Source organism: Cydia amplana, chromosome 9 (assembly GCF_948474715.1).
Source record: "Cydia amplana chromosome 9, ilCydAmpl1.1, whole genome shotgun sequence".
Taxonomy (NCBI): domain Eukaryota; kingdom Metazoa; phylum Arthropoda; class Insecta; order Lepidoptera; family Tortricidae; genus Cydia; species Cydia amplana.
This window is the reverse complement of record NC_086077.1, coordinates 11,522,740-11,543,859: the sequence shown is the minus strand read 5'-3', so window position 1 is coordinate 11,543,859 and position 21,120 is coordinate 11,522,740. Positions and strand designations below refer to the sequence as shown.

General features: G+C 36.4%; 2 protein-coding genes across 2 annotated transcripts in view; both read left to right on the top strand.

The window, feature by feature from the left end:
- The window catches only part of LOC134651124 (nuclear pore complex protein Nup85), a 329,105-nt gene that overhangs the window by 134,670 nt on the left and 173,315 nt on the right, over positions 1-21,120 (top strand). The window lies entirely within an intron of this gene.
- Positions 1-21,120, top strand: part of LOC134651138 (allatostatin-A receptor) — a 139,646-nt gene that overhangs the window by 103,376 nt on the left and 15,150 nt on the right. Inside the window, exons 2-3 of the mRNA XM_063506164.1 lie at positions 2,369-3,219; positions 11,671-11,826. Coding sequence (XP_063362234.1) covers positions 2,389-3,219; positions 11,671-11,826 — 987 coding nt within the window. The 5' untranslated portion in view covers positions 2,369-2,388. The remainder of the gene's footprint in view (positions 1-2,368; positions 3,220-11,670; positions 11,827-21,120) is intronic.

The following is a 21,120-nucleotide window of genomic DNA, read 5'->3' as shown; positions in this document are numbered from 1 at the left end:
TATGAATGCAATCTTGGAGTTATTACCGAACGGAATATAGAACGACAGAAACCGAGGTATTGTCATAACACAGCCTGCTTTGTGACGGAATCCAGCAATTTCAGATACCTTTGTAGGCATGCGAGGGGCAGAATTGGGTTTATTGAGGTAGGGAATGTTGTGAACGTGATTCCTTTGCTGAACCTGTGGGAAGTGTTATCTACAAATACATATTATAGAGGTAGGGATGTAAATCGTTCAAATTTCTTGATATTTCTTGAGATGATCCTGGTAGATAAATTGAGATTCACCCAAGCATCTTTACAATGTGATTCGTATATTTTATTAGGTGGGATACTAATACCTATACGATACGATCGTATTCGATACTCTACGTATAATTTTATTACACTATTGACAGATTATATATTTTTTATAATATATATACCTACTAGCTTAAATTTAAAAAGCGGCCAAGTGCGAGTCGGACTCGCCCATGAAGGGTTCCGTATTTAGGCGATTTATGACGTATAAAAAAAAACTACTTACTAGATCTCGTTCAAACCAATTTTCGGTGGAAGTTTACATGGTAATGTACATCATATATTTTTTTTAGTTTTATCATTCTCTTATTTTAGAAGTTACAGGGGGGGGGACACACATTTTACCACTTTGGACGTGTCTCTCGCGCAAACTATTCAGTTTAGAAAAAAATGATATTAGAAACCTCAATATCATTTTTGAAGACCTATCCATAGATACCCCACACGTATGGGTTTGATGCAAAAAAAAATTTTGAGTTTCAGTTCGAAGTATGGGGAACCCCAAAAATTTTTTGTTTTTTTTTTATTTTTGTGTGAAAATCTTAATGCGGTTCACAGAATACATCTACTTACCAAGTTTCAACAGTATAGTTATTATAGTTTCGGAGAAAAGTGGCTGTGACATACGGACGGACAGACAGACGGACAGACAGACAGACAGACATGACGAATCTATAAGGGTTCCGTTTTTTGCCATTTGGCTACGGAACCCTAAAAACATATCGGTTGATAAATTAAAATTCTTTCAACACTTATTATATAGTACGAGTAGTTACCTTCCATACACATTTATCAATTATAGTAACGTAAAATGGGATAAGTACCACCCCCCTTTCATCCCTTCTCTCCCCATTCATAACCCAACTCGCCCCGCGAAACCTATTCACCCCATTTTACGGTATTAATTTATTCATACGCTGTTATTCATAACAGTGTAGCAGCGCCATGTAGGATTATTGAAGCATGAGGTTTATGTTAATAAACCATCCGACATTAATAATCCCACCTCTAAAATATACCCACCGAACTAGAAAACTTGAGGTTTCAATCCAGTACAACCCCTTTTGAGGTCAAGCTTTGCATAAACAATCACTCATGAAAATTTTATATTTTATAAATTTTTGTTATTTATTTATTTTTTAGATGCGTAGGTACTCAATATACATATCTTCATCTTCCTCGCGTTGTCTCGGCATTTTGCCACGGCTCATGGGAGCCTGGGGTCCGCTTGGCAACTAATCCCAGTAATTGGCGTGGGCACTAGTTTTTACAAAAGCGACTGCCATCTGACCTTCCAACCCAGAGGGTAAACTAGGCCCGTATTGGGATTAGGCCGGTTTCCTCACGATGTTTTCCTTCACCGAAAAGCGAATGGTAAATATCAAAATATATTTCGTAAGTACATAAGTTCCGAACAACTCATTGGTACGAGCCGGGGTTTGAACCCGCGACCTCCGGATTGCAAGTCGCACGCTCTTACCGCTAGGCCACCAGCGCTTGTACTCAATATACATATAACTATACCTATTCAGAGATTATGAACTCTTCGCTCTCATCTCTGTTCGCTATGTGCACGGAAGAATAAGTAATCAATCAAACCGTCCTCATCAATAACAGTCAATGTAAATAATGTTGCAAGTGTTACATCGTGAAATTGTAATGTGCTAATGTACTTTCGATAGCCAAGCCGGCATTTTTCATGAAAAAAGGAGTATTAATAAAAAATAATAATTGGTAATTGCTTTAACTGTTCCAAACTTTAGCTATCTAAAGTGTCATTCAATAGAACTTGCTAACTATGTAAACAAACCGCCATACTAAAATTGACACTAAATGTCAAATGACTAGTAACTTTTGTTAACATAGTTCGCAAGTTCTATTGAATGACACTTTACGTCAAACGGTCTCTGTGAAAAAAACATTTAACCGATTTGCAAGACCGAAGTGATCGCATAAGTGTTCCGTGAACAAAGTTATACGGAACACTAAAAATTGCACGTTCCTGGGTATTATTTGCTACATTATGATTGTAACAGCATTTCAAAAATGTATTTGTATTGTTTCAGGTAACCCAACTTTCGAAATAATGGAGCACCAATCATCAGACGAAGATTTTTATAGCATATGCTTGAACATGACCTCTGATGAACTTAGCCTCGGAGCATGTAACTACAGCAATGAATATGAAAGTGGAGAGCTACTAGAGAAAGTCGTGTCCAGGGTTGTACCAATTTTCTTCGGCTTCATCGGAATCGTTGGACTAGTCGGCAATGCTTTGGTCGTGTTGGTCGTCTCCGCCAACCCTGGCATGCGATCGACCACAAATCTCCTCATCATAAATCTGGCAATAGCTGATCTCCTCTTCGTCATTTTCTGCGTACCTTTCACAGCCACGGACTATGTAATGCCAAGATGGCCGTTCGGCGACTGGTGGTGCAAAGTTGTGCAATATTTCATAGTAGTGACCGCCCACGCGTCAGTATACACCTTAGTGCTTATGTCCTTAGACAGATTCATGGCTGTGGTACACCCAATAGCATCAATGTCGATCAGAACAGAGAAAAACGCGTTGTTAGCGATAGCTTGCATCTGGGTGGTGATACTAACGACAGCAATACCTGTAGGAATATGGCACGGGGAGAGGGAGTACTCCTACTACCATAGAAATCATTCCTCATGCGTCTTTCTAGAAGACCAGGGTTACAGCAAGCTGGGCTTCCAGTTGTCGTTCTTCCTATCTTCATACGTCGTACCGTTGGCGTTGATTAGTTGTCTGTACATGTGTATGTTGATCCGGCTGTGGAAGAGTGCGCCGGGGGGGAGAGTATCTGCAGAAAGCAGAAGGGGGAGGAAGAGAGTGACCAGGATGGTCGTCGTGGTGGTTGTGGTGTTTGCTGTGTGCTGGTGTCCTATACAGGTAAGCATTATTAAATTTCATTCATTAAGATAATGTACAGTAAGCTGCAGAGATAACTGACCCCCTACACAGAAACTCTCAGCAGCTTATAGTACACACATAATTTACTTTGAGAAGAAGGATTTTTGACTATGTTATTTCAATGTAGACGCTACCTACACAATTTAATCATTAAAGAACACAGATGTCTAGGTCTACTTCAGTTTGCAACAACAAGATAACACACGTTGTCAGTCAAAATTAAATCCTCGTCACGTTGTTACATTTAACCCCCCGACACGCCTGCGACGCGACTGGCAAAAGGGATAAAGAATTATCCACACGAGGTACAAGATCCAACTATGAGTGATATCACTGGTTGTTAGGTACTTTTAATTAAATTAAAAGAAACATAAGCATAATACTACACAGAGTAGATTAAAAGTTCTTGGATTCTCAAAACCTGTAATATTTATGGAACAACTTTTTTCATTATCACTTAATTTCCGAACAAAGTTTTTTATTTCAACACAGGGAATAAAAGTAAAGATCGTCATAGGTATAGTTTTGAACAGCGGGCAAAATAATGTATGTCCAGAAAAACCATAGAAAACCAAATTTCAGAATAGGCACATGTCCAGTAGATAAGAACATTATATGTGTATGTTACACAATAATATTATGTTATTATAACTCTTACACAATCGGTAAAACAATATATCGTATGTAATTTAACCTGTCACTGAACCCCATTAAGACAAGACTTAAAAACTCTGATTTTTTTTGTTGTATTCTGGTAAAACACGTTTTTGCAAAGTCTCTCACTTATTTAAAATAGTCGGCTCTGGTACTCCATCCCTTCCTCCTTTTAACCATCAAGTTAAGTTTCAAGTCCTTCATTTAATTATCCCTTTACATAATATAAGAATGGAATAAATTGGCAAAATTGCTTAATCCACTTTTCTTGTAGGTATCTAAAATTATGCCTGATGTCTATCAAGTTTCAAGTCCCTCGCTCAACTGTACTCGTTCCCAACACAAACTTTGAACGCCTTTTGAGGGTTGATTTCCAGGATAAAAGTAAATTTAAAAGTGGAAAAATTACTGTCTTGGGTGAGATTTGAACTCACGGCCTCTGAGACCGTGAGTGATTCAGAGGCCGTGAGTTCAAGTCTCACCCAAGACAGTAATTTTTCCACTTTTAAATTTATTCTAAGCTTAATAGCATCGGTCGCAGACGTGTCTGCTTGTAAAAAATTAAATTAGGATAAAAGTATCCTATAAACTATTAAAGGGCATCGGACTCAAACTATCTCCATACCAAATTCCATCTTAATCGGTTAAGCGTGAAAAAGTAAGAGACAGACAGGCATAGGAACTTTCGCATAATATTTAAGCGTAATATAAATTAAGATAATCATGGATGTAGGAAAATTGCCAATATCGTTGAGAATAATATTGCCTATTAGAATCCGTCCGATCTGTGCTTGTATGATTGCTTGAAGATGATATATGTACTTAATTGAGAGACAACTGGAACGTAACAAATTTATCAATAACGCCTTATTTATAAATTGCAGTGGCAAACATTCAATGATTCATGCTTAAAATCACCGCCCTTTTGACTCCCATGATTTACGGGATAAAAACTATCCTGTCTTTCCCCGGGACTCAAACTATCGCCATAACACATTTCATCTAAATTGGTTCAGCGGTTTAAACGTGAAGACGGAAGAGACAGACAGATAGTTACTTTCGCATTTATAATATTATTCTGGATTTTAAACTAAAACACTGGTACTGGTAATAGTGGTACTGGTACCTACGCTACCTATGCTGTCTACGTTAATATATTTTTATAGCGATACAATTTTAGGTAAATGGGTACCAGTAAGTAAATAAACAACGTAATTTTATTTCCGTCGCCGGATCTCAAACAAGACTCTAGACGTGACGTGCCGTGGCATCGAGGTCAACAGGGCAGGCATTAGCTATGCCCGTGCCCATGGCTCCTCAGAGAGCAGTTTTTTAAGCAGTCAGGCTTTTCTGGGCTTTCACACGACAATAACCAGGGAAGAAAATTTTAAATTGTTCAAAGGATGTATATTATAACGGGCAGAACAGATTCCGCTTCGTGCTGCTTTTATTTTGCCTAGTTTTCTGTGATTGTACCTAAAACCTTCATTCTACCATTATCTAAAATTACTGTACTTATTTCGGCTGTGGGTCCAAGTCGGAAAAAACTATTTATTTAGGGAGCGTGCATGAACTGAGGGCCTACCGCGAACCACGTTCGACGTGTTGCCTCTCTGTCTCACTTGTGAATTCGTACGTAAGTGTGACAGGGAGGCAACACGTCGAAAGTGGTTCGCGGTAGGCCCTCTGGGCCCCGTTTTTCGAACGATATTAGTTTAATATTATTAGTCTGTTGTCATGGCAACCCATACGATTTGACAATTCGTGGACTAATAATATATAGTCTAATACCGTTCGAGAAATGGGCCCCTTTAGGGGCCAGCATAGGACCCCACAAGATGGCAGAACCTACATCGCGCAAGGTAGCGTGCGTGAACTGTAGGGGGCACCTGATTTAGCGTCAAGTGTCAATGTCAAGTTTATGTGGTCGATTTAGGTCACAAGATGGCAAATCCTCCAACGCGCACGGTCCCTATACAATCGGTATTTTTTCTTCAATCATAAATGTCACATTTGACATTGACAGATCATATTCATAAAAGATCCAGATCATATTCGTAACCTGTTATCAATCAGAATAAGCATAATTAGTATCGATTGTAATATTCTGACACTTTCGTTATTAAGTACAAAACTCCGTAAAGTTACTTAAGGATGTTCCACGTAATCACGAAATATGAGTTAAGTAAGACAGTCGGTTGCTTTTGCAGATTAGGACTTAAAAGGGAATTAATTACACAATAACAAAACCGGATTCCGAGTTTCTCTGAATTGTTATTCACTTTGACCTTAATTTAAAAACGGATCGGAGTACCTACACCAGAATTTTAGATAAAAGTGACAGCGTGATAAAACGGCGTCTGTCACTTTCAATTACGCGGTGTTAAAAAGTGACGGTTATTTTATCATGTGGATTGGATAAAGCCATCCATGAACTCTGATTTGTATTTTTTATAATGTATGCTTTATAGGTATAGCTACTCAGGAAAAAATAATATTATTTTCCACGTTGATGGAAATTCGTGCTGTAGAATGGAATTGAAAGATGGCTTTGAATTATTAATTTCCTTTTATCCTTTTAGGATTTTCGTTTTATGGTTCAATCTGAAATATTCAAATTCAATTTCTGGTCACAAAACGGAATCATGTTTTTGATTTATGAATTTGCTCTGTGCCGGATTATGGTAGGTAATTCGAAGTTGATAAATGATGCTGTGGTTCTTCATTATAAGTGAATAATTAAGATCCGTTTATATCTACTCACAGACAGACAGAGTATTCGAACTTCAAGATATTCACAAGAGACGACACGTACTAGATCCATTCTAGATACGTTATAGTTTAGATTTCAACTAGTTCTCTTTTGCAGCACAATTCGAGCAACCAATGTCACTTTTACGTTAGATAGAATTAGATATCTATTAGATGTGAATTGGATCTCTAAGCCATATGTTGTGGAAATCGTTCAAGAGCAGTTTCAAGAGTATCTCCTGAATCGCGCAAATGTCAAATTTGACAGGTTAGATCTTAAACATATCGTTATCGTATGTTGGCGATGTCTAAAAGATATCTAACAGGTGTCTATTTTAAAATCCGAATCGGGCCCATTGAGTATGATAGACACGTGTCGTGGCAGACAAACTATTATTACAGATACAGTATTGACAGTATGTCTGTTGGAGCCTGCGCGGCCGTGTAACAATAGATATAAATACGTGAATAGACACTGTAACTATATAAGGATATTATTTTGTCTGCCACGGCACGTGTCTGGCACGCTCAATGTACATATGTGACGTTATCTATGAAAAGGGACCTTATTGTCGAAGGCGCTTACGCCTTTGTTTACGATGCTCCGATATAAATACAATGCCGCACGACGCTGAGCGGCGTAAGCGCCATCGACAATAAGGTCCCCTTTCATAGATAATGCCCCATATGTAGATATAAACCGACCTTTATGGTTGAGTAGAGAGGTCATCCTTTCCACGCGAGAATTGGAGAGACATCATTGAATACAAGCTTCCCTGCTTTCAGAGTTGGGATGTTGACACAAGGGATGTTGAATTTTATAAGATCATATATAGTTTGTTAAAGGACTGTCCTATTTCAAACATAGACAGAAAGAATCATACTATCTTTGTCTTTCACTACTATTGGCACCCAAAAGAAAAGGATAAGTATAGTTTTTTGTGTTCTTATTTACCTTTTGCCAATTTGGTTTGACCAGCTATAGTAATTTATTTAATATCAAGCTATCATCTCATGTATGGAAACATAAACTTCTTTTTATTTAACATTTTATTTATTGTAGTACTCTGTATATTTATTATGTAAATAAATGGTTTTTGTCTACCAATGATACGTTTAATAATAATTTATCTCCTTCACTTAAATAAAAATAATTAATACAAGGTGACACCCAAGACGTAATACAAAATAAGTAATTCTGACTTAATTGAAGATCGAGAACATTATGCATTAACTCAGTTATTAAAGTTAATCAAAATTATTTTTAGTAATTTTCTAACAAAATAATTAATTAGAGTCTCGAAGTGTGGTCATCCGACACACTGTGCACTGTCGTGTGGCACCTATTTGTCATGTTAACTAATTCTGACATTTAAAACATAAACTACACTCATATGATGTAGACTCGAAAGCAATGAAAATGGGTAACATTTTATGGTGATCCTCATTGATTTTTTTTTTTTTTTTTTTTATTCTATACTAAAATCTTATAATAAATCAAACAGAAAAGTGCCGTGAAACCCTATCGGGTTTGTAACGACACGATATTCGTGGATACATTTTACGTTAAGCATTGTTGTGATACATGGGATAATCGATATTAGAGATTTTATTGCTAAATCAGACAAATCCAAAGTTTAGACGTATTTCAACAAATGTTCGAAGTGACCACCAACTTGCGCTTCACATTATTCTGCACGACGTCGAAGATTCCTCCTGACTGATTCTACCAAGTACAAACTGGTTGGCATTCAGAACTTCCTATCCAACGCTCGGGAAACATTTTGGTCAAGGTAATTCGTACCCACAAGGAAAAATATGCTGGAGCCCCATCTTGTTGAAAATACAGATTCTGTGTTTCTGGGTGACGGATAAAATACTTAAGCACCTGTGTTTGAAGCGCCTTCGAGTATCTTGGGCGGCGACCTCTACGTTGAACATGAACTGGGACTGTAAATTGCCCATGGTCTCTCAGATTTTGTATGTAGGAGTTGATCAATTGCCGTGTTGGAATTGGGCACTCTGGATACCGTTCGTGAAAAAGTGCTTGCGTCTGCACCGTACTCCGCGATGCAAAGTACATTTCTGCCATGACAACTCGCTGGATATCTGTAAATGGATATGGAGGAGGCATTATTCATTTAATAACACGAGATCGCTACAATGACAGGCTAACCAAAATTTGTTATGACAAGCAATTTCAATAATGTGTCAAACTGCATTTTATTCATAAAATTATCGGTCGAGATAATCAAAAAAGGTGAGTGTTTACTACGAAAGTGGTTACAAACTTTTTTCTCCAAATTAAGTAGGTAGGGTAACCATACTAAGCCTAAACATTAGAGATAAAATTAAACCAATGATTTTAATGTTAATGATTACTTTAACAACAGGGGACCTAGCACTGGCTTATAACACCAGGAAAATGACTTCGAAAAACATATTTTGTATTACGTCTTAAGTGTCACCCTGTATAATATTGTGTGGTCAAAATAGCATTTTACTAATTTTCTAAAATTCAGTTGTGTAACTATAGTATGAAATTAGCTACCGCGCTGCAGAAATAAATAAATAATCAATTTTATTAAATTGAATTCCATAAATTTTGGAAAATTAAAATATATTAAATTTAAAAAATAATAATTAACTAAAGTAATTAAACCAATAAATATTTAGGGGCAATCTCACATTGATCGACTTTAGTACTAAGCTACAATATACCTACGATACTTATGATACGATATGTGGATAAATACATACTTAGATATACAGATAACATCCATAACTCAGGAATATAATATATTCGTGATTAACACACAAATAAATGCCCTTACCAGGATTCGAACCCGGGACCTTCTGCTTCGTAGGCAGGGTCACTACCTGCTAGGCTAGGAGGCCGGTAAAAATATATAAAATAAATCCTTTTATTAATGTCCACTCAGCTTAAGGACTAAATCCGATGTTTCTAAAGCTTGATACAATATAAAGTAATTACTAAGGGTAATCCATTTACGACAAGATCTTTTGCAATTATCTGAGGAGCTTATATTCAAAACGTAATTTGTCACCGTAATGTCAAACTGAGATAAATGGAAAAAAAACTATTATTTCGTATTACATTGATATAATTGAATCTTTGCGCTGTTAGTTAAAAAGAATATTGTAGACTAATACTTACTATTTTAAAATTATTCGGAATAGGTACCCATACAAATTAACTTAGTTTTAGGAGATTTAAAAATTGACAAATTGTGTTTTGCTTGGACGTTTTGGATAAAACCTTTTATACACGAACGTTATAATAAGGACAAATCATATTTTATTCGTAACCCCATAGGTTTGACGTAAGAAAGTTTACATCAAACCAAACAAAAAGTGTTTACTCCTTAGGCAAAATAGACTAGCGATTGGCTAAAGTGACAAATCACTGCATGGCAAATTCTTGTGGACTCTTTTTGCATATGATTCCGCTATACAAAATTATAATACTATAGAAAAATAAGATTTATGCAGTGAGGAAACGTTTTTTAAATAGGTGCTATTTTTAATGCTCTATAGACTGACCTAACATTAACTCAATTTTATTGTTCTTGTGACAAATCACGTTTTGAATATAAGCTCCTCTTCTATACTTTAGAAACAATGTTAATCAAATACGTGTTCCTACTACAAATTTAGATTTGATACAACTTTGCAAAACCATCGGCCTCAGTAAACTTAAATCTTGTAAATAAACGCTTACAACTTTATAACGAAATCAAAACAAGCCTAAAACCTTCAGGAGCCCTTCGAGGGAAGCAAACAATACGCAAACAAGAGCTTTGTTTATCAGATTGCTATTTCGTATTCATACTAAATCCTTTTGCAAGTTCTTTGTATGAGACTTGAGGAGTTGAGTTACCCTACTGAAACAGTGACAATTCTGCTAAACGGGAATAGATCGTAATATTTTTAGCACAAGGGCCCTTTAGCAGTTTACCCAAACTAGCTATCAAAGGCCCACTGGCACAGTGTAACTCAAGACTCAGTTTACTGTATCGATTTTCTTTTGTTTCACATTACACCAATTTTCGCTAAAGGCAACACCACCCTTTTGTAAGTCCGGGACATATCGGGGACTCATTTCTCGAACGGTATTAGACTAGGTAATATTATAAGTCCACGAACTGTACAGTCGTATGGGTAACCATGGCAACACACTAATCATATTAGACTAAGTAATACCGTTCGAGAAATGGGCCCCAGAATTTACGCGTTGAAAATGGGGATATTATATTACAATTGATGTGTAACGATTTATTACACTTATATTATAGTCATAATTCCATTACTTCAAAGGCTAGCCAACGCACAGAAACTCAAATAAAGTATGTAATTGCATCCGCCTTGCACTCTCATGTAAAACTTTGATCCACAGATGAGTTTTTCGTTAAAAGTCCAGTCTTCTCTAAGTAAGTAAGCGAGACACTTAATTAAGGTATAGAAATAGAGAGTAGACTGACTGAGAGACTGTAAAGATATTCCTGGAGGCATAGACATAAATATCTAAAGATGGGCCCTTACGAGCACTAAGAATAGTGCTAGTTCAGCGGTGTCGCTCACGAATTCGAGACAATCGTGCAGTCTAACGCAACTAGTTGCGACCAATCGCATTGTAGCGTTTGTACGAATGGCTCGAATTCGTTTGACGCCGCTGTACTGGCACCATTCTTCTTAAATATTTATGTCAATGCCCGGAGGTTGACCGCATGGCTAGAATAAAAATAGAATTAGTTTGTCCCAAGGGTTAATCGTGCATATTTACTTAGTGACGAAAGATCACTGCCAATACAGCTCGAGCTAGGTATTCAAGTACATTTTCCTGGATCTGGGAAATATAAGCATAGTTAAAAAGAATATTATTATATTTCTGTTTGTTTTCCCTACAAGTGTTTCTTTTACCTCAGGATTTCTCTTACCCTTCTAAACCTTACACACGTACGCGTCGTTAAATGTGATATATTAAACAGGCGTATCTTGTTTCAGATAATCCTGCTAGTAAAAGCGCTGGATGCGTACAGCATCAATTACTTCACGGTGACGGCGCAGATCGTCTCCCACGTGCTGGCCTACATGAATAGCTGCGTCAATCCGCTGCTGTATGCTTTCCTGTCAGAGAACTTCAGGGTTGCCTTTAGAAAAGTAAGTAATTAGAGTATGTTGGGGCTTATTGCAATCAAATAACTTAACGGTCTTTATAACAAAACTTTGGTAAGACTCAGACATATTAAATGTATTAAATGGGATCACTCCTGTTTTTTACGTCCAAAAAAAATACATACACATAACTACACTAATCTAAAGAAGGTCCCTGTGGTACGGTTCCGAAGATGTCCCCGCTAAACTGCGAGACAAATGCGTTGAGCGAGGTAAATGCCAGGTCTCCGGTCCTCAGTTGCGCCCCTGAGGGCCCTGAGTCTATCTTTATTCCCTGGCAACTGCAATCTAGGAATCTTTATATTTAACAAGAGTAGGTAAATATGCAAGACTAAAACTGTCGCTCAGTAGAAGAGACAATGACAGTAACCTTCCTCGAATTCACTTTCTACATTAATATTGCCATCGGTTATCTTTGTTCATACTAATCTTAGTAGAAACAGTCTAGCTGTGTCCTCGTAACATTGATAGGTCTAAGTTTTAATGTAGATAAATCTACCTTCTTTAATTAAATATAAGATAATTTCCCCCCAAACACGTCAGTAATTACGTAATTAAATATGTCTTCCTAAATCTGTAACTTGGAATCGCTGGATTAGTAACCTATGTACCTACTCGTACCTAACCTACGTGCCGTAATGTATCACATTCAATAGGGGACTATTTACTTTCTTGTCCTAAATAATTAAAGTCAAAGACAGTTCTAATCACGTTCCTACTTAATTTCAGCTTTGAATTAAATACCCAATTTACCATTCGTGTAATAAATGTAGCAAGGCCAGCAAGGGACTAAAAGAAACTTACGAGATTTCGGTACCTACGAAGCGTATTACGAATCTAATTATTTGACAATTCACTGAAATTGTAATCAACAGCGTATTGAAGGTCTCTTATAAACAGATGGAGATGAGTTTAGATTTTAAATATGTTTTATATTATATTAGTTAACCGAGGTGCGAGAGAGATACACTGAGGTAAATATTAAATGAAAATTTGCAATTTATTTCAACAACAATGCACGTTTGAACTCTTTACTCTCCAACGACACGTTTTCCACCGCCACGTTCAAAATTTTCCCGTTCCCGTGACACCCGGGAAAAATCTCGTTAAGTATCTATTACCACAGAATAAGTTCTGACCACTGTGGACTAAAAGCTTCTTTCAGCGGGAAAACTGAAGAAATTCCTCAAGATACTATGTGCAGGCCGATTTCCGAAAGGCGCCTAGATTTATTCAATCGTAATATCACTAAACAATTATGTTATCTTTCATGTACTCAGGAAGACCCCGATTGTTTGAGTTCCGAGTTGTTTAACTGTATTAAAAAGGAATTTGATGCCTGTTTCATTCAGAAGAAGGTTCAAGATAAGGCCAAGACTAAATTTAGCGACTGGGCTACGCCGGATATTCACGAGAAAAGACGCCGACTCTACGACTTATATGATTTAAAAGCAACTGATAAAAGGCCGGAATTTCTGGAGTACGTTAAGAATTTTTCTAAATCTTTTAAGATGATGTGTGTCGCCGCGAAAGCTGATTTTTTGTCCAAAAAGATCCTAAATTCTAGTGATAAAGTTAAAACTGTATGGCAAGTAATCAGCAATGAAACTGGAAAACGTAAAATGAAGGATCCGCACTACAACCTACGAATTGCTGACACTTTAGTAAGTTCCGATCGTGAAGTGGCAGATCATTTTGAGCGGTTTTTCTCGAATATACCGGTAGAAACGACAAAGGCTCTTAATTCATCGCCAGACGTCGCTGAAGAAATTTTGAAGACAAATGTGGCGGCATGTACAGAAATCTTCAAATTTTCATATGTCACTCCGAACACTGTTCTTAAGACTTTTAGGTCATTAAATTTAAAGAAAACAGAAGATCTTTGGGGCCTGTCAGTCAAAGTATTACATTCCATTATTGAATCGATTACACCATACTTGGCTGAGATTTTCAACAGATGCATTGATGCTGGTATTTTTCCAGATATTATGAAACATAGTAAAATCATCCCGCTGTTTAAATCAGGAACGAAAACAGATCCAGCGAACTTTAGACCAATTTCAATACTACCGGCATTAAGCAAAGTGTTCGAGAAACTTATTCTGAATCAACTATTGTCACATTTCAACAGAAATAAACTGCTGGATAGCAATCAATTTGGTTTTACCAGAGGTCGATCTACTACTGACGCCGGTGCGGTACTTCTAAAACACATCTTTGACGCTTGGGAAAAAGCTCAAGATGCTGTGGGAATTTTCTGTGATCTGTCAAAGGCATTTGATTGCGTTGATCACGAAAATTTAAAGAGAAAATTAAGCCGCTATGGGATAAAGGCTAGTGCCCTTGACCTAGTCTCATCGTACCTTTCGGATAGAACTCAGCGAGTAGTTATTAATGGAGCTCAATCAGCGGGGTCCCCGGTAGCCCTCGGAGTGCCTCAAGGTTCAATTCTTGGTCCCTTCCTGTTTTTGGTATACATTAATGATTTACCAAAAGTTGTGCAAGATAGACATGATATAGTGTTATTCGCAGATGACACTTCCCTTATATTTAAAGTGGACAGAAAGGAAAATAGCTTCGATAGCATTAATGAAGCGCTATCTACCGTAGTAAACTGGTTTACGGCAAACAATTTGCTTTTGAACGCCAAGAAAACCAAATGCATCAAGTTTACGCTACCTAACGTCAAGCAGGTAACTAACAGCAAGATTAAAATAAAAGGTGATACGCTGGAATTTGAAGATCGAACTGTTTTCCTGGGAGTCACTTTAGACTCAAAACTGCAATGGCATGCACATATAGCCACTCTAGCCGGCAAACTCAGTTCAGCAGCCTATGCAGTGAGGAGAATCAGACAGCTAACAAACGTAGAGACGGCCAGGCTGGTATACTTTAGTTATTTCCATAGTGTTATGTCGTATGGAATTCTGTTGTGGGGAAAAGCGGCAGACATTCAGACAATATTTGTGCTGCAAAAACGAGCTGTACGTTCCATCTATGGACTGGGCGCTCGAGTATCTCTGAGAGAGAAATTCAAAGAGGTTAACATTCTTACCATTGCATCTCAATACATACTTGAGAATATTATGTATGTTCGGAAAAACATCCACGAATTCAAGCTTAACAGTGACATCCATAACTATAACACTAGAAACAAACATAAACTTGCTGTGCCCGCCCACCGCCTCCGTAAGGTTAGTACGTCTTTCGTCGGGAACTGTACACGTTTTTATAACAAAGTCCCTACTGACATAGCGAATTTACCACTTACCAAATTTAAGTCACACATTAAGCGCTCCTTGTTAAGTAAGGCGTACTACACTGTAAATGATTTTATACACGATAGAGATGCCTTTAAGCCTGTAGCTTGATTTCGATAGTATGATAAGAGTTCAATAAATATTGTTTTTTCATTGTAAATTAAATATGCTAGTGTCCAGTAGAATTGACACATGAGACAATCATGTTCTCGCTTGATTATATTGTTTAATTTAATTTTAGTTTTGGACACTTGGAGACCATATACATCTCTAAGTAATTATTTATTTTATTTTTAATGATTCTGACACTTGGAGACCTTTACATCCCTAAGTATTTATTCATTTTATTATTTTTATTTTATTGTACATACTTATATTTTTAATGATTCGGACACTTAGAGACCTTTACATCTCTAAGTCAATTTAGGCTAGTAATTATGTGAAGCTATACCGTCTTTTATGTAACATACGAGCACAAAATGCTGTGTCTCACAGCTAAGTGTTATCACTATTTTAATATTAATATAGGCCGGTAGCTTGAACATGTCATGCTCGCTTAAAAGTCTTTGCTTACGGTGGCGTCGTTGATCGGGTCGCCACTTTCCCGAATGAAGGTTGAGGGAGGCGATGGCTGAGATACGCGTCGTACTCGTGAACGGGTGCTGTTTGTGGAGACGGGTCTGTTTAAGCTAACACGAATATATTTAGTAACTTTATTTTTTAATTTAATTGCAGTGAGACGCCTCATTCGGTTCTCGTATGTTTTTTTTTTCCTCGTAATGTGTTAATCATACAGGATTGTGACTCTTGGAGACCCTATACATCTCTAAGGATAATTTGATAAACTATGTTATTTTTTAGTTCTGACACTTAGAGACATTTACACCTCTAAATAAGTTTAGATTTTTTTTCCATGTATCTGTTTTGTTTTTATTTTAATATTATTATTATAGTTTTTTTATGTAATTCGACATTAAGAGACCTTATACATCTCTAAGTAATTGTATTACGTTAGTTTGATTTGGTAGTTGTAGTTGTATTTAATAATTGTTGATGTATAATTATTATTATTTTGCTTTTATGTAAATTCAATGTTGACGTGTAAAAGTGCCCTTGTGGCCTATTTGCTGAATAAATGTTGAAGTTGAAGTTGAAGTTGAATAAGTAAAAGTACTACGTGGTACTACCGTACAGAAAGGACACTTCCTACAAAACCGAAGTTTGACAGCGATTCAGGGTCGAATCATGATCCCTTTCTAACTTATGGCACTATCCCTTTCGGCTATTTAGGGATGTCAAAATTCAAGCCATTATCTTATCTGTGGTCGTGTACGCAAAGGGACGTCAAGTTGTGTCAACCCTAATAATTGCTCGGAGCAATGCTGAGCCGAACAAAGCCGAGTTTGCACGAAGTCAGGAGTGTCTCCCCACTGCTATTGCATAAGGATCATTGTACCTACACAAGTGTCTCGATTTCTATCAAAATGCTTAGTCATGAATAAATAAGAAATGGATTTATGCCAGAACGGTATACACGGGAAATCAGAGCAGTTGTTCAAAATGACCTAAGCACAGGTTTATTTTATAAGGGAGTGAGAGCGTGTGCAACTGTGCCGACCATCAGACCAAGCATTACCGATGTGGTGTAAGTAAATAATGAAATACACAGGAGAAATAATATGTTTTTTATCCTTCCATTTTTCTAAAATCTAAAAATACTCAATAGAAGGTCATAAATTCGTTGTGACTTCATCACCGTCTCCGTTTACTAACGTCATGGAAACAAATAATTTTGACGCCTTACATTTTGCGGGACCCAATTAGTGGTGGTTTTAGCCCACAGATAATCCGGTATGCGGCAGAAGTGTCCTACCTACTCGCGTTTAAGCTTGTCAGTGATGTCTGTTACGTAAGGTTTTCGTTAATGTAAGGCCTGAGTGGACGCTCGAAGCGGAGCGTTCGGCGGGGCGTGCAGCGGGGCGTCGGGCTCACAAGTAATTTGAGCAGCGTGTACTAAGGCCGCTCCTATACGCTTGCATTTGTTTAACATGCACGCTGCACGCCCCGCGCCGCTGCACGCCCAACTCGAGCGTCCACTCAGGCCTTACACTGGTTTTCGAGTTTTAGAGCGCAGTGTCGTAGTTTTAATGCAATATGTTACCTAGAATATCAGATTCCATGGCACGATGACGAACATTGAGTTTAGATTCCTGAACTTTTTTTTTTAAACTCTAGGTACTCTTTAGACTGATGGTGGAAAATGGAAATTTACATAAGTTTCATTTGTATTGATAAGGAAGGTTCCCGTCATGTGCACCTTTATGGACCAAATTGTAGATACAATGCCATGTATTTTACCTTCCTTTAAAATAAATTTCCACAAAATAAATCACCGTTTCGTCGCATTATAGCATTTTGTAAAACGTTGCGTAATTATGACCAGCAGCCATATAATTACGCGCCCTTACAACAAATTAAGATGCTATCAGAAACATGAAACGCACAGTTACAGGTTCTTGGCAGAAATTTCAAATTACTTTTCTAAGGGTTCAAGGTGGTAAAAACCACTTTTAACCTAAAATAATTTTCAAGTTTTCAATTAAAAGGTAGGTACCACATTATCGGTCGTCGATAAGGTTGATTTTAAATTGAAGCTTTCTGTAAATAGCGCCTTATTGACAACCGACAATAAGTACCTACCCTTCGGGTTGAAAATGGCACAATTATTTATACATTAAGCCATGTGTTAATTTGAATATATAATTTTGTTTACAAAATTACATGCGTAGGTCGAACATGATTCTTTAGGGCAAACTTTAATGAATTAGGTATTATTTTGCCTTTCACGTGGGAATATATCGTTTAGGTACACATTTGTTAGTGACTTTTTTTGGCATAAATTATTGAATTAAAATATTATTTTCTACTTCAGTCCTTTTTCTTTTAGGATAATGACAAACATTTTCATACTTACTCGAGAATTACCTTATGGGATTCTTTAAAAAGAAGTGAAGTAATCATTTTTTTATTCAAAGTTACCATGTAAATATTATACAATAAATAAGTAAAAGAAGTGTGTAGGTTTTTAAGGGGCTGGTAACGCGCATGTACCACCCCTAGAGTTACTAGCATCCATAAGCTAATCGCTTATTACCAGGTGAAGCGTATGCTTGACTGACACTGACGTGGCGTGGTATTTTGTTTTTTTTCCATTTTCTTTTTTCAACTTGCTTTATTTTTAATCAGTAATTATGTTACAGTTTATTTACGTGACGTGACCTTATCAATACTCAAATTAACCATTTCCTACACTGACTTAATATAAAAGAAATAGACACACAAAGCAGAACAAAAACGTCAAGAAATGTGGATCCCAATGACGTTTCGCACCATTTGCATTGATGATAAAAACGCTTACGTAAATTTTGAGTCAAGATAAATGTTTCGTACAGAAAAGAGCTTAATGTCGTAAGCATTAAGTGTCAAATTTGCAAACATAAGTACCAACACTGTTAAAAAATTTAGTCCGATGGCACTAAACGTAACGTATTTACGTCAAACAACGTCAAACGAGAATAATGAACGAATGGAGTCACTTTGGTACACTTTAATATGTATTACTGTACAGGAAAATATTAAAATTGAAGTAATAAATAAAACAAATTTAATTTAATCGGGAGCTCAAATAAAATTAATTCGTGGTTCAAGTTCAAACAAATTAAATTTTTAGTTCGTAAGTATACGTCTTTAAATACTAATTTCCTTGAAATAAATTCTACTTATTAAATAACTGTGTATTTAAGATCTACATTTACTCATAGCACGGGTGCACGGGGACATTTAGATACTGATTGGATTTTTTTTATAAAGTTTACCTATATACTTTATAAAAAAAATCCTGTGGTTGTCACTGTGTTCCGACAGGTTTAGCATTTACAGTTAGTCGATATAAGCCCTTATTGGTGGTGTATAAACTTATTTTTATATGTCGGAAACAGGGAAATGGGCCAAACACACAAGTGCCGTTTTGCCTTGTTTAAAACTGCATCACCCCTATCTCTTGCTATAATTAAATAGCAGTCCACTTTGCACGTCGCATAGGTTTTCTTGGAAATCTTCAATTTAAACATAATATTATTTCTTATGAATTCCATATAAAAATAAAAAAAAATATTGACCTCACATCGACTCAATAGAATTTTGTTCCTTGACATCCCTTCTTTGGTACTAACAAATTAATTTATTGAAAACCATAAAATTACCACCAGATTACATAAATTATGTAATGCTATCCAAAGAACTAACCGAAAGAAATACATTCCATCCGTTTTCCTTGTTTTATCATTGTTATTTTTACATATTTTAACGGCACATTTCGTAATTGTTGACAACTTCACATTTGAGCGTTTCAAACAAGACTAAACGAAAAAGTAAAATCTGTTTTGACATCACTTTTGTGGGGCCATTTTTGGCGGCTGATTGGGTATCCAGTTCTTTATACTATATCAATGATTTCCTAGCGTGTAAGAGCCTAACCACGCAACTTGTCACTTGACCAGTAGTAGGGTGGAATTTCTTTTAGACTGGAGGTGAGTTTGTTTTGTCATGTTTTCTATTGCATTTTAATGTCGGTAACGTAACATTCTAAGATATATTATTAGGTATATAAAATTGCATTATTATCACAATTTACATCTGAAACATGGTAATGCTTTTACTTGGTGAAAATGCTTGGAAAGCTTCATAAAGCTTTATCGCACTTTTTTGGGAAATGTGAAAATACGCTATACTTGTACACAAAGGACATAATCATGTAGGTATTAGGTACATTTATTTGTAGGTCCGTTCGTTTGTTGGTTATAGTCTCAAGAAAAGTTTGTACAGTCAGCATCAAAAATAACGGATTAAACTACGCGTCGAAATTATCTGTCATTCTCTAATACAATACTTCTTGGCAAAAAGAGATATGTCCCTATATGTAGAACAATTACACTGTGACAGATACTGTTAAATGCGAAATGAAGAGATATTATCTCTATTGGGAAACAGTGGTAGATACTTTTGGCGCGGTATTTTATCCGCTACTATTGATGCCGACTGAAGCAGTCTCTTAGCCAAGAGCGCCAAGCTCAGGATATAAGTTTTTGTGACGTACACGAAGAGAGGCCTATGTTCAGCAGAGGGCGACTGGAGGATAAAATGATGATGATGATGTTGGTTACTGGTTAGGTAACTACAATCAAATAACGCATCCTAAGATTCAACATAAATGCCATTTTAGACGACAGTTTGTGACAGTTTTTTATGGTTTTTTTGATGTTTTTTTTCTTGTCTCCCAAAAAACTACCAAATAAAGACTTAACATAACTCAATATGCGAATTCCAAAAGATTGTAAGTAAATAAATTTTCTCTGAAAAATAACGTACCTTTTTTGAAACTGAAAGTAAATAATATGAAATCTGTTTACAATAAAACAATACCTGTTTACGTTAACGGTTAACAGATGAAAAGAGTTAAAAATAGATCTATAAAATACTTAGTAAATAGATTATTTCCTTTGTACTTTGATCTTTCTTTGTTGTTTGATCTGTCTAAAACCATTGATGAAGATGGTATCGAGTGTAAAATGCATTAGGTTCGTGGTTACAACACGATATATAATGTCGGCATTGATTACCAATTGAGCTGTTTAATAAAATAGATAAATAGGTACAAATAACTAACTACAGCCAAAAAATTGTATGCTTTCTAAATGACCCAAAGACCAGCTTTGCCTCTGACACTAAACTAGAGATCACCACTATGAAACACGATTTAAATAGAAATATAAGTGAATTAAACATAAGATTACATATAAGATTTTCCCAACGCAATTTGCAAAAAGGCTGCCAGTTCGTTTCCTTGAGATAAAACTTATCGGTACCTATTTGATTACAAGAGGTTTAATGTTAAAGTGCACAATATATCCACAACAAAGGAATATAAAAAAGATAATTCTGTTATCCCTTTGAGGAGCGT